Source organism: Naegleria fowleri, assembly GCF_008403515.1.
Source record: "Naegleria fowleri strain ATCC 30894 chromosome Unknown tig17, whole genome shotgun sequence".
NCBI classification, from domain to species: Eukaryota; Heterolobosea; class Eutetramitea; order Acrasida; family Naegleriidae; genus Naegleria; species Naegleria fowleri.
The window spans coordinates 300,875-314,391 of NW_025407949.1; the positions used below are offsets into that span (position 1 = coordinate 300,875).

The 13,517-nt window shown below is 35.8% G+C and overlaps 9 protein-coding genes across 9 annotated transcripts; 7 read left to right on the top strand and 2 right to left on the bottom strand.

Annotated features, from left to right (window-relative positions):
- Window positions 1–253: 253 nt before the first annotated feature.
- Window positions 254–1,267, top strand: FDP41_013191 (uncharacterized protein; the record flags this gene model as incomplete). Its single annotated transcript, XM_044703794.1, has 4 exons — window positions 254–523; window positions 575–817; window positions 925–1,042; window positions 1,131–1,267. The coding sequence occupies 4 exons, from the start codon at window positions 254–256 to the stop codon at window positions 1,265–1,267; spliced, it is 768 nt and encodes a 255-aa protein (XP_044565421.1).
- Window positions 1,268–1,387: 120 nt separating this feature from the next.
- On the top strand, window positions 1,388–4,415 carry FDP41_013192 (uncharacterized protein; the record flags this gene model as incomplete). Its single annotated transcript, XM_044703795.1, has 4 exons — window positions 1,388–1,472; window positions 1,517–3,460; window positions 3,570–3,575; window positions 3,646–4,415. The coding sequence occupies 4 exons, from the start codon at window positions 1,388–1,390 to the stop codon at window positions 4,413–4,415; spliced, it is 2,805 nt and encodes a 934-aa protein (XP_044565422.1).
- Window positions 4,416–4,670: 255 nt separating this feature from the next.
- Window positions 4,671–5,933, top strand: FDP41_013193 (uncharacterized protein; the record flags this gene model as incomplete). The annotated part of the gene is made up of 3 exons (XM_044703796.1): window positions 4,671–4,832; window positions 4,907–5,318; window positions 5,392–5,933. The coding sequence occupies 3 exons, from the start codon at window positions 4,671–4,673 to the stop codon at window positions 5,931–5,933; spliced, it is 1,116 nt and encodes a 371-aa protein (XP_044565423.1).
- An 83-nt stretch (window positions 5,934–6,016) lies between these two features.
- Window positions 6,017–6,472, top strand: FDP41_013194 (uncharacterized protein; the record flags this gene model as incomplete). Its single annotated transcript, XM_044703797.1, has 1 exon — window positions 6,017–6,472. The coding sequence occupies one exon, from the start codon at window positions 6,017–6,019 to the stop codon at window positions 6,470–6,472; it is 456 nt and encodes a 151-aa protein (XP_044565424.1).
- Window positions 6,473–6,549: 77 nt separating this feature from the next.
- FDP41_013195 (uncharacterized protein) lies at window positions 6,550–7,227 on the bottom strand (the record flags this gene model as incomplete). Its single annotated transcript, XM_044703798.1, has 1 exon — window positions 6,550–7,227. The coding sequence occupies one exon, from the start codon at window positions 7,225–7,227 to the stop codon at window positions 6,550–6,552; it is 678 nt and encodes a 225-aa protein (XP_044565425.1).
- Window positions 7,228–7,542: 315 nt separating this feature from the next.
- FDP41_013196 (uncharacterized protein) lies at window positions 7,543–9,083 on the top strand (the record flags this gene model as incomplete). The annotated part of the gene is made up of 5 exons (XM_044703799.1): window positions 7,543–8,038; window positions 8,220–8,567; window positions 8,628–8,765; window positions 8,840–8,920; window positions 8,971–9,083. 5 exons carry the CDS (start codon window positions 7,543–7,545, stop codon window positions 9,081–9,083), a joined length of 1,176 nt encoding a protein of 391 aa, XP_044565426.1.
- A 117-nt stretch (window positions 9,084–9,200) lies between these two features.
- Window positions 9,201–9,836, bottom strand: FDP41_013197 (uncharacterized protein; the record flags this gene model as incomplete). Its single annotated transcript, XM_044703800.1, has 2 exons — window positions 9,201–9,468; window positions 9,679–9,836. The coding sequence occupies 2 exons, from the start codon at window positions 9,834–9,836 to the stop codon at window positions 9,201–9,203; spliced, it is 426 nt and encodes a 141-aa protein (XP_044565427.1).
- A 1,517-nt stretch (window positions 9,837–11,353) lies between these two features.
- On the top strand, window positions 11,354–11,827 carry FDP41_013198 (uncharacterized protein; the record flags this gene model as incomplete). The annotated part of the gene is made up of 2 exons (XM_044703801.1): window positions 11,354–11,708; window positions 11,775–11,827. The coding sequence occupies 2 exons, from the start codon at window positions 11,354–11,356 to the stop codon at window positions 11,825–11,827; spliced, it is 408 nt and encodes a 135-aa protein (XP_044565428.1).
- A 139-nt stretch (window positions 11,828–11,966) lies between these two features.
- Window positions 11,967–13,516, top strand: FDP41_013199 (uncharacterized protein; the record flags this gene model as incomplete). Its single annotated transcript, XM_044703802.1, has 3 exons — window positions 11,967–12,953; window positions 13,021–13,295; window positions 13,348–13,516. The coding sequence occupies 3 exons, from the start codon at window positions 11,967–11,969 to the stop codon at window positions 13,514–13,516; spliced, it is 1,431 nt and encodes a 476-aa protein (XP_044565429.1).
- Between the last annotated feature and the right edge of the window lies 1 nt (window position 13,517).

Below are 13,517 nucleotides of genomic sequence, written 5' to 3' on the forward strand. Positions count from 1 at the left end.
CAAGAGTAGATTCGTATGAACTGGAGAGACTTGAAATATATATTTAGGAGAGTGGAATGTTTTCTGTGAATTATTTCGAAAAGCACTGACTAACTGACTAAAACCTGTCCATCCATTTGCTCTCATGTTCTTCATACGTTTATATATATATCTCATACATATGAGATTGGAGAATGCTCTTTCATTTCAAGAGAGCTCTTCTTCACTGAAGGAATTTCATCAGGTTTTTAAAGCCTTATTTCAATTCAAAAAAATGTCGGAACAATCGCCCCATGAAAATATAGAAAGCCTCAAAGCAGACAATGCTTCAATTGATAAGGAAGATCAACTCAATCAGAATTCTTTTCCAATCAAAGACCCAATGATAGTAGACGACAAGGAAGAAATCCAACCAACACAGGAGACTGCAGATCATTCCCAGCGGCAAACCCAGAGTAATTTGATTATCATAGAGGTAGAACGCAAATTTCAAGATTCAAAGGATGTTATTCTCGACATGATTCACGAGATTACCCATCTTCAGGTAAGATTTTTCTTAAGGGTGAATGGACTCACCAAATGATCCTCAATCAAGAGGGAACAAGAGCTTGCAAAATATCATGAAATGTGCAACAAGGAATCTTCAAAACCATCTGTTACCGAGGTGGCCTCCCTGTCCTCTCTCGTCCGAAAACATGAGTTGGAACGAGAAAAGATGGAAAATCAGTACAAAGAAAGAATCAAGGAGGTTTCTAACGAAAGGGATTTGTTAATGCGCGAGTCTCTTGAAACAAAGCTTCATCTTGAGGCCAACATGTCCATTGTGGAGAAAATTAAGGTAAGTATTTCAGCCAAGAAACAATCATGGTTTTGGCAAAGCCTTTTAAAGAAAAGAACATTGAGCTTGAATGTAACGTAAATATTCTCCAAGAACAAAACAAAAAGTTGATAGCCAATTTGTCAGGCTACCATCAAGAAAAAGAAAAGTATGAGAATACGTTAGAGAAAGTGAATCTTGAAATGGAACTGCTTCTATCCAAAGTGAAAACCTTTGAGGAGAATGGTAAGTTGGAAAACAAATGCCTTTCGAGTTTCAGTAAAAGATGTTGACGACTTGTTCATCACATACATTCTGACAAACGACATTGAAGCATCTGTAATGACCTCGGAACAAGAGAACACCAGACTTCGGGTTGAGATGCTTGAAAAATTGTTGACCAAAACAATGGAGGAAAATGCCAAGCTCTATGATGAGAACATGAGTCTCAGAAAACATCTTGCCCAATAATAATAATTCTTTTCACGATCCCGAAATAATCATAGAGGAATATCGAATCAACGTCTTTCGTTATCCTTCCCTTCGGAACTTGCCAACCACGTGTTCATTTTTTGAAATAAAGCAAAAAAAATGGGACAAGACACAGAGCAAGCTTTACGCAACGAATTTGACATAGATGATGCGGCCAAGCTCATGCCAGAGGAAGTTGTTGAAAGTAAGTACAGCCATGAAAATCAATCCGATGCGATCGTTTATTAGTTTTTGAAACGGATGTTACGTACGGCTTGAGCGAGAGCGAAGCCAGGAGGAGACAAGCTATCGTCGGGTTGAATGAATTAAAAGAGGAAGAAGAAGAATCATTACTAACCAAATTTATTGAAAAATTTAAAGAACCTATGATTTTATTATTGTTAGGAAGCGCAGCAATCAGTCTTTTATTAGGACAATATGATGACGCAATTTCAATTTCTCTGGCTGTTTTTATTGTTTGCACTGTTGCCTTTATCCAAGAATGGAGGAGTGATAAGGCTCTCGAGTCACTGAAGGAACTCACAACACATAAAGCAACGGTTATTAGAGATGGAACTCACCATATCATTGAAGCAATACATGTTGTACCTGGAGATATCGTCACCTTTTCATCTGGAGACAGAGTTCCTGCAGATGTTCGACTGATTGAAGTTGCAAGATTAGGAATTGATGAAAGTGTGTTTACTGGTGAGGTAAATCCCGCTTCAAAGAATACTGAGAAAACTAATCCAAAACATGCTGCAAACGAGGATTCAACATCAAGCCCTTTTCCAAAAGCAACCCATGTTGCTGATTGCAAGAATATAGCATTTATGGGAACTTTGGTTGCCGCAGGCAGCGGAAAAGGTGTCGTCGTTTCAGTTGGGCAAAAGACTGAAATCGGAAAAATTTCTGATTTATTGAAGTCTATCGAGGAGAAAAATACACCACTTCAAGATGCTATGGATGATTTGTCACAGAAAATTTCCTATCTTTCTTTTGGAGTAATCGGTGTTATATTCTTGATTGGAGTTTTTACTGGTAAACCATGGCTTGAAATGCTTCAAATGGGAATAAGTTTGGCAGTTGCTGCTATACCTGAAGGTTTGCCTATTGTCGTCACAGTAACTTTAGCGATGGGTGTTATTAGAATGTCAAAAAAAAAGGCAATTGTCAAAAAGTTGCCATCAGTAGAATCATTAGGTGCTTGCAACGTTGTTTGTGTTGACAAAACAGGAACTCTAACCAAAAACGAAATGACAATGGTAAAAGCATTCACTCTTGCTGATCCAGATATTTTGTATGATATTACAGGATTAGGGTATCAAGCTTCTGAAGGTGCATACTACCGAGTTCCTATGTCATCCTTACAGAATAGACATGATCGTTCTCATAACGGAGAACGAATTATTCCAACCGAAGTTCCTCATCTCAATACTTTACTCAAAATTGGTGTTATTTGCAACAATGCAAATGTAGACTTCACCACAAATAAGCTTGTAGGACAACCTACCGAAGGCGCGCTGATTACAGCAGCTCAAAAGGCTGGAATTAATGCGAGTGAATTAAGACCCAAATTCAAAAAGATTGAAGAAATTCCTTTTGGTCCTGAACATAAGTGGATGGCTGTAAGAAGCAAAAATACTGAAACCGGAAAGGAGCTGTACTATATCAAAGGTGCTGCAGAAAATATCTTGATGAACTGTACTCATTACTGTGTTGGTACTGAGTACCAAAAGAAACCACTTACGGATCAATTGAGAAAGCAAATTGAAGATGCCAATTCTGCATTTGCAGAAAATGCATTAAGAGTAATGGCATTAGCTATTGGAGAAAAGTCAAATGCTGACCTAACGTTTGTCGGTATTGTAGGTATTTATGATCCACCAAGGCCAGGAGTTAAAGACGCTGTGAAACTTCTCACTAAAGGCGGTGTAAGAGTAGTCATGATCACAGGTGACTCTATGAAGACAGCCGTTGCTATTGCCAAAGAACTTAATATCGTTCCTGAAAATGGTGATGAAAGAGAGTACGCACTTTCTGTCGATGATTTGACAACTAAGAACTTTGAGGAAAAGATCGTTAATGCAAGAGTTTTCTACCGTATGGCTCCTATTCATAAGATGAAGATTGTCAGCGCATATCAACACTTAAATTATATTGTTGCCATGACCGGCGACGGTATTAATGATGGTAAGTTATGATTACAAAGTTACTTGAAGTTAGACGACCTAATCAATGGTGTGATATTACATGAAATTCAATTTTCTCATTTCTCAACATTTTAAAAACAACACAATAGCGCCTGGTAAGTAATCAATGTTAAGATATTATACATAAAACGAATATTTCACAAAAATTTAAATACAATATAACAGCACTTAAGATGGCCAACATTGGTATTGCAATGGGTAAATCAGGTACTGATGTCAGTAGGGAAGCTTCTGAAATGATTTTAGCTGATGATCATTTCCCAACAATTCTCTCCGCTATCGAAGAAGGAAAGGGTATTTTCAACAACATCAAGAGTTTCCTTAGATATCAGCTTACTACATCCATCAGTTGTATGATTATCATTATTTTCTGTACATTCATGGGATACCCACTTCCATTGAATCCAATGCAAATTTTATTTATCAATATCATCATGGATGGACCTCCTGCACAATCTCTTGGTGTTGAACCTGTGGATGATGATGTTATGAATCAACCTCCTCGTGACACAAAGAAACCAATCACTTCAGGAAAAATCATTATTTCAATCATGATATCAGCCCTTATTATGGTTATTGGCACACTTTACGTTTTCATTAGCGAAATGACTGAAGATGGAATAGTGACGGCTCATACTACTTCTATGACATTTACAACATTTGTCTTTTTCCAAGTTTTCAACGCCTTCAACTGCAGATCAGAAAAGAAGTCTCTTTTCCAAGTTGGTCTTTTCACTAACGTTCCATTACTTTTTGCTGTTGGAGGTAGTGCTTTGGGTCAATTAGCTCTGATCTATGTTCCTTTCATGAGAGCTATTTTCGAGACAGAACCTCTTTCACTTTCAGAGCTGATGTTTGTTCTAAGTGTTTCTTCAAGTGTTTGGGTCATTGAGGAAGTTATCAAATTTTTTGAGCGAAAAACGGATAGGAGTTAGATAAGTGCTACTCCTTGACACAAAATTTTGAATAAATTATTATTGTTGTGAATTGGATCTGCAACTGCACCACCACTCACTCAAGATGAATTCTTTCAAACTCAAAGTTAGTGTACAGAAAACGAACCTATTTTTATGAATCATCAAAAAAAATATTTTCGATTTAAAAAAGTAACGACACACATTTCGGAAACATAAATTTTGCTGCTAGGTCCGCTTCCTATGATTCTCCTCTTCATCAACCTTGAGTAAATCATGTCTTCAAGTAGTACTACCAGCAATTCTTCAAAGAATGACGCGAAAGTGAATTTTGAATATTTGTGGAAAGAATTTGTGTTTAAATCGGTAAATTTAATATTGAATCACCGTATAAATTGGCCTATAGATCGGGTGAAGGATGAAAAAACAACATCATGGGTAGGTATTAATTACAAATTTTAGAAGTGAGCGCGTTAATTGAAACTGTATCTATTTCATCTGCTGTTATTAAGTTTCAAATTAAATTACAAGAAACGGAAGAGGTGAACAAAGATTTGGAGAAGCTGTTCAAGGCCTTCTCGCCAAAATCAACGCATAAAACTATATTTATTGATATATATGCCGAAGAAACGCCAACAAGCCCAAACGAAAAGGGAAAAAAACATTTAATGGAGAGATGGTGTATTGAATATATGGATAAATCAAAAGAAGCCACACTCACCGAAAAGCAACAAGAAGAATTGAATTATCAAGTTCGTGTGGCATACAGAAAATTCATTGTACTATTCCGATCTCTATTTTCATATATTCTGTTATTACCGGCGTATTCTATCTACCAAAAGTTACAAAAACATAGAACTGGAATGGGATACACTTTAGGCTTCGTATTGTCTCCTGTTGAACCAACTTCACCTATCGAGCCAAGTAAGTACTTTGTAATTTATTGATCAATTCTTAAATTTTTGTTCGACATTCTTCAATTCATCGCTCAAAACAGCTTATTTGCGAAGTGTTGATTTTCATTCTATTGAAGCCACTTCAATGTGCAAACTCAAAGTTAGTGTAAAATACAGAAAACAAAAATTTTCAGAGCTCTTAACTGTCAACGATCATTCAGTATTAAGAGAAAGTCAAATTGACGTGGATTACTTTTCTGATAACAAAAATGAACAACCAATGAATGAGGATCAAAAGAAAAAGAGGACATTATCAGTTCATTATAGTGAACCAATTTCTAGTAATTTAGAAAATCCTATTGAACCATCATCTCTTAAAGAGGAAATTATTCCTACTCTTGATCTTGATCGAAAAAGGGAGAGAGCTATGAGCGTGCCACCCAAAAAAAAGGATCAACAAAATGTCAATAATGAAGATATTCCAAACAGCAGTCAATCTCTCAGCAAACCTGTAAATATTCCACTCACCTTTGAACGCCACAAACTTCCAAGCAAATTTCTGCCAACAGAAACGCCTCCATTCTCTCATGCCTTTTTTCCCTTGGATCATCTCCTGCCTCATTACCTCGTCAAAACAGTGTAAATAACATGACACATGTATCTCCACCATTTGGAAGTTTTGAAAATCTCAAGTTTTCCCCAATTGGATCTTATACTCCACCTTCAATGCTTTCTGAGTCTCTTTTGAAAGAATCTCCAAGCTCAACCCAAGCATTTGAAAGATATAGTACAGTACCACCCATGTTTGTCGGAAGCTTGAAAGACATTCCAAGCTCACTGGAGTCTCATAGACACAAATTCCAAATGGACTTTATTCCAACCCTTCTTGAAGATATTGAGAGTATGAGAGAGCATGACGAATTTGATCATGACCATCATGGCTCATCAATAACAGATGATGACTTTCCATTTCTTGGGTCCATGGAGGAAATGCACAACAACATGACTGGCAACGAGGGACACGACGATGACAAAGACGAAAAAATTGGTGCACTTTTGACCATGCTCTCCAAAGCTTCACACCATTCCACCTCATTCAAACCAACACCAATGGAAAATATTGCCAAAGACTTTGAGCAAATTAGAAGTTTGTTGCAATCGTTAGAAAAAAGCAATAAATGATTGCCATGTATAGGTTAATGATATTCAAATTTACATGTCATTGAATTATGTACATTTTAAAAATTGCTCATCCTCATTTACATCTTGAGAAAGGATGCCTCTTTATCCTTGATTTGATGTTCAAGTTCAATACTTCTACCCTCTTCGCTATTAGACAACCTCTTTTTTCTCTTTAATAGCAACAATTCAGCACGTAGTTCACGAATTTCCTCTCTTAACTGTTTCGCTTCATACTTGTTTTCACTATATCTAAATGATTCCTTTGGAGTCATGCCATGAATGGACGTTGCTTTTGTGAATGGATGATCAAGTGTTCGTGATCTATTTCGAGTGAGTGGTGGTTTCAGTTCTTGACCAGCAGCATTGCCATCGAATGCGGTTGTAATTGTTGATGGGGCATTAGAATCAACAGATGATCTTCTGCTACTACTAGTGGATACCAATCTACCTTCCGAATCAAAACTCTTGATTTGGTAATATTTTGGAAAACCCACAACCAATCGAATGTTTAATAAATCTAAATCCTCTTCCAGCACTTCATATGACTCTTTTTGCAACAACATTAAATCATGCTCTAATCTGTTTAAATTTTGCAATTCAGTTGTAATATGCTGACTCTTCTCTTCATCTGTTAAATTTGAATTAAATCGGATGGAAAGAATTTGTCTTTGCTTTTCGTAAATATCTTTGTATTTTCCTTCGATGAAATGATGGGAAGACAACTCGGCAGTTTTTGAAGGCGGTGCAGAAGACATGTTTCCTTTGAGTATTTTTTTGGGTTGCTTGATGACATTTGGCAAATCCGGATCCATAAAACAAAACTTGTAATCTCTATTCAAAAATATTCTCGAGTGCCGGGAATTGAACCCGGGTCGCCAGAGTGACAGTCTGGAATGCTACCACTATACCACACCCGATTTACTGAAATTGTTATTATTATTATTTATATTACTATTTAAATCTTAGGCATTATAATCTGTGATGGATAAATTGTGATCTCGAGTCTATCAACTCATCAATCGGCCCTAAATTGTCTCCCCCAACATGTCCTTGAACTCTTTTCAAAAAAAATGTCCTCTCCATTAGATGAATCCTCATCATCAAATCTCTTTTTCGAACGCACTCGATCCAACATTAAAAAGAGAGGCACCTTTTACTTTACTTCTACCCTCTCTCTTGTACTCTATGTCATCATTCCCACTCTATTATTATTTGCCTCCATTCTATATTTGCAATTCTCTTTTCAGGATGATTCACAACGAGTGAACTATTTACAACAAGCCTTCGGAACCAAAGCTTATTCTTTATTGAATCACTATTTGGGTAAAATTGCAAATATGACTGCAAGTGACGAAGAATCCGCATTGGAAATGAATGAATCTTTATCCAAGCGATTGAATAGCATGTTCACATTTACAGAATTGAAATATGGATTATTTGTGAGTGCATTGGTGGGATTGGTGATTTATATGCGAGTAGTTGTAATGACAAGATTGATTGTATTCACATGGTTGAGAAGATTGATTTTTGGAGCACCACCAGAGGATGTTTATTTGCTTGATTTTTGTAAGTTGTAATGAAATGCTGGTGTTGTCAAAATGTCAAATTCATCCTTGTTGGGTAAATGATTCATGGTTCTGTTTGAATGTAATGCATGATGCATCACGATGGAAATTGCAACGTGATGAAACAATGTTTATTGAACTTGGAATTCTTTGAAAAAACACTTGTTGTTGGAACATTTTAGTGACTTTGAAAAAAGAGAGAAATTCAAAAAATCTAATTGCTCTCATTGACACTTTGCATGATGTGACAAGTGTGAAATCCAATGAAATTGATCTAGTCGTTTTGGATTGCAAAGATGGATCTTTGATGAATGATATTATCAATCACTACATGAAGGATTTATGGAAATCATCATCCACTCGAGTTGTAACATTGAATGGAATGGGAATTGCAAGCATAGAATTAGCACGTCAATTATTAACTAAAAATTCAAGAGCTCTTATTGTGACAACAACAAGTAACAAGGATGCCACTGTTTGTTTCATCTCGAATAATGCAAAAGATGTTAAGAAGGCAAAATATGTGTTGGGTAGGTTGTTAAAGTAATTTCAAACTGTAATACCGTGGTTGTTTTTATCATCCTAAATAGTGAAATGTGAATCGTCATTCGCTATGAGTGATTCTTCGAACATTGAGAGAATTAAAAAGATTGGTTTGAATGCAAACAGATATTCATATATCTGCTTTGACTTCAAACAAGAGAGCGATTTAACCAAGGCACAAAAAGGTAGGTTTAATGGCGTGTTTTTTGTATTGTTGATTATTGATTTAATACCAAAATCCAATTCTCCCATTTATTAGAATTCAAACTGAGCGAATTGGTAACAACTGCCAATCATGCAGCCATTTCCAAGTTCAACACCAATGCAACTTCATGGAACGGTAAGTTGTTAAAACATCCATATTATTAATTACTTAACTTAAAATGTCAGTATTGGAATTTATTGAAAACACAAACGCAACAAAGAGGGATGAAATGATTCTTCAAATAGATTGTTCGGATGAATCAAGCAGATGTACCAGTTTGGTATGGAGAGTAGTTTAAATAAATGTTTGACTAGTTCTACAATATTTATTGAATGATACCGCAAGTTGCTCAAAGGTTGTTGTTGCTCAATAAGGATTACTAGTGGTGTTAATTTGCAAATATTTTCCAAAAGTGTTATTGTTCAGTCGAATCATTTTCTGCACTTCTTTCCTGACTAATCTTGACCTTGAGTGGATTTTCCGTGAGAAGTTGTTGTTCAATTTGTAAAAGAAGCTTTTGTGCTTCTGCAGCATCAAGGGCTTGTTGTTTCAGTCCACTAGCGACGACGTTCTTTACAATCATATTATCAAAGGCAAATGATTTGTTCTTGGAAAGTTTTCTTCCTTGATGCATGATTTGAATAATATCTCCAACATCGGTTTCGTTTGTTTCATCATGGTAGCTATTTGTCAAGATCCGGTATCATCATCAAATTAATGAATAATAATAACAATAATAATTGTGTGTTCCAACATGTTTTATCCAATCATCAAAAGTTATCATTTTGCAATATAAATGTCATTATTATCATCAACAACATTCAATCAATTTTAAACAATTCCGACTGTTCATTCGCATCCCACTCAATGAAATTACACCCGACTACACTTACAATATCTTTTTATATTTACGGAGCAACACTCCATACTTGTTATTGTAATGGTATCTTGGTACAAGTAACACACCAGTCTTTTCCATCTTTTTAGACACCACCGTACCGACAAGACGAGTGCTGCTACTAATGTTGGCCAAGTTTATCAAATGACGCATTTTTTCAAAGAGCCGAAATTTTGCCAGTTCTTGAAATTGAGGTTTTGGTGCTCAAGAAGAAGAATTTTAGAGAATATTAATTCATCTTGTTGGTTTATTGGATCACCTTTATCATGTCCTTCGTCATATAGTTGATTCATAAAACCATCATCAAATAAATAGGAGATGAAGAAGACTTCGAATTAAGTGACCAAAAGGATGAAGAAAAGGTAGATAATGATGCTGAAGCGGAGGAAGGTGAAAATGATGTGAACAATACACAAAGGTGTTTATCATCTCTTTTTCTCTTCCTCGTCAATCACAAACGGATGCTTCTAGTCATTTTCACAACAAACTTTGCATCCGATTAACATGTTAGCGGGTTTAGCGCAGTCGGCAGCGCGTAGGTCTCATAATCCTAAGGTCCAGAGTTCGATTCTCTGAACCCGCAAAAAATTTTCGCATTATTTTAATGTTGAAACAAATCATAGGAATTGTGCAAAAGAATAAAGCTTAGACATGCTTATTCTTATGAACATTGAAATGAATTCCAGAGCACAAGTATATTTTGAAAGCAATTCAAACAGATCTTGTCAAGATTTGAATATATTAATTCACAATTTTGAGCCATTGTCACCTTCTCTGGTACAATTTGTTATTTTTGCCTTCTTTGGCGTTGTATTTTGGGTAATGTCTTTGAAAAGGGAGCTCTTGGTTCCTTGTTTTACATTGAAAATAAACTCTCAACACTCATCATGACACATAAGAGGGCCAACAGCAGTCACAAACAAAGCTTTGGCAAAGCTTCATCAACAAGGAATGTCATTGAATCACCAAAGAATAAGAAGATTCAATTTAGTGACCTTTGGTTGAATGCTTGTTCATAAGACAAGTCATTCATCATCATATCCAATTCGATGTGAGTGAAATAACAACACATTCACCAAAACTCCAACCACACGTGGTACAAGATGCTCTGAACCCCGTAAAAAACACCCAAACAATCAACTCAAAGCAAAGAATTTCAGAAAGAGAGTTCTTGTCACCCAACAAAAGGTTGAAAAGGAGAATTCAGCCAGATAACAAGAGGAACATTTGTTGAGAATTCAAAAGATGATAGGGAATGATTTGAGATTGGAAAGTTCTTAAAATGTGACCCTTTACAATATTCTATTGATGAAGGGATCGAATGAAATAATAATCATTCAATCTTAGAGCGATTCTCTACTAACCTTCCCATTATTGCTTGCATTTTTTGAATTTTGGCCACAAATAAAGGCATTCCAAACATGAAAAAATTATTTAGTCATCATCAACAGTGGCTCTCCAAAGGCTCTCATTCGGGATTTGAGTCGATCACAAGCTTGTGCTCCTCCTCTTCCTCTTTCACCCGTTCTACCATTCCGATATCGGGTGGTTCCTGTTGCATTCTCAATCTACTACTACCACCACCACTACTACTACCACTAAACAACACTCTCGTCCATCAAAAAAATTCATTCAAGGCTTTTCCCTATTCAACCACCACAAGATTGGCCATGAGTGAACATCATCAACACGGAAATAAGCCTGGAGTTTCGGCTGATCATTTGGCTGTAAATCCATCCGATACTTTGTTTGCAAAATTTGCAAGAGGAGAACTTGCTTGTGCCAAAGTTTATGAAGATGATGATGTATTATGTTTTAAAGATATCAATCCACAAGCTCCTGTACACTTTTTGATTATTCCAAAACAAGTACAACTTGGCAATGTACATTCTGCTACTGAAAATGATATTCAAGCATTGGGAAAGTTGCTTTACGTTGCTGGATTGGTTGCTAAACAGGAAAATTTACTTGATGGTTATCGTTTGGTCATAAATAGTGGAATTCATGGCCAACAATCGATTAATTGTAAGTAATTGAGATGTGTATGACAACAGTACTGGTATTGAATCCAACCTATTTTGTTTCTTTCAGATCTCCATATCCACATGATTGCAGGTCGTCATATGAAGTGGCCTCCAGGATAAACAATGGTGCAGTTCCGAATAAATTTGAAATTTCATCATCATTTCAAAAACATGGTTTTGCAACTGGATGATATCCACCTCGAGAAGCTGTGTGCCAAAGATAATTCCAATCATTTGGTCAATCGCATCCTTTTAAAAAATGTCTTCTCAGCTTTTGCCCAATGTGGACGATTTACAAATTCAGTTCGATAAATGTTTTGTTTTCAACAGCAAATTTGCAGGAAAAGCAGAAGAGGAAGATTATCTAAAATTGCTCGGATGTTGTCCTTCTCAACTCTCTCTCAATGATAAGATGATTAGCGTCGGAGTTGTAGAGGCTCTATCGGGATTTGCAACAACATTTGGATCTGATGTTATTTGTGATTCATTATTCAGTGATAATTCAAAATATGTATTTATTGAAGTAGAGCCTGGATATTGGATGGCTCTATTTGTAAAATGTAATTCTAATCGGCAGTCCAATCCAACACCATCCTCTTCTCTCAACTCTGCAAATACTGGACCTATTCAAGATTTCTCGGGATATAGTGATGATAATTTACCATACTTAATTTTAAAATCAAAATTACAAGATTCATATCAAACATTTAAGATATTTCACGGCGAGATGGATAGTATTGTGAAAAGCGAAGGAGTTCAAAGTTTGAGGGTGAAATTGGATTTATTTCTCGAAAGCTATTGGAAAAATTTTGTATTTATTAATTGGAATATCATGGATATTTTAGGAGGAATTCAATTTCTTCCAGTCCCAACAAATGACTTCCTTGCCATCCAATCATTTATTCATCAAACTATTTCAAAGTTTAGCAATTTTAACAAACCAAAATCCCAAAAACAAAACGACTCTGAACCGTCACTTTCTGTCATTAGAGGATGTTTATTTATTTTTGACTCATATTTAGTTTTTAATGGAATAACCAAAGAAGACAGCAGAACTGTGGCCCAATATCTTCCATTCATTGTGGAGGAGCGTTTGAAGTACCTTCCTCCAAATGTGCTACTGAACTCGGCTAATGGCTTCTTTTTGACTGGCCCAGAGGATATACAATCACCTGTAACACGATTTAGCGCTCCACGAGTGTACATTGGAGAGCCAAGAAGCGAATCAAGCGTGATCATTTATAAGGTGAGTTTTTATCATGATCACTGGTTCGCTCATACTTTAACAATGTATTTATTATTTATTTATTTAGCTCAATAGACTACAACTAGTTCTTTTTGTTGATCCGACTGTTGCCTCACAGTTATATTTCTATACTAGCCTTAGAGATTTTATTTATCCTGAACTGCAACCTATTTATAAGGATCTTTGTGACAATATTTGCAAGGGAGATGGTAATGTGATGAAATATATATTTTTCAATGGATCGAGTTTTGCTTTGAAAACAAGTCTCAATTTTCAAAACACTTCCATGATGTTGAAGGAGTCTTTACAAGAATTGTGTCATTTGAGGTCACATGCCAAAATGTAAGTTTAAGAGAATTTCTTCAAAGATGAATTATTGATCTCATTACATCAGGAATGACTCTAAAGAAATTATCGTAAGGAACAAAAAAGAAAGCTGGATCGCTTTTAAGATTGTTGGAGGAAAGGAATTCTTCTTTATTTTTGATCAAAAGAATGCAACACTTTCTGATGTTCAACAACAAATGGAAAAAGCAAGTGTATTATTTAATTCTAGTAAATAAG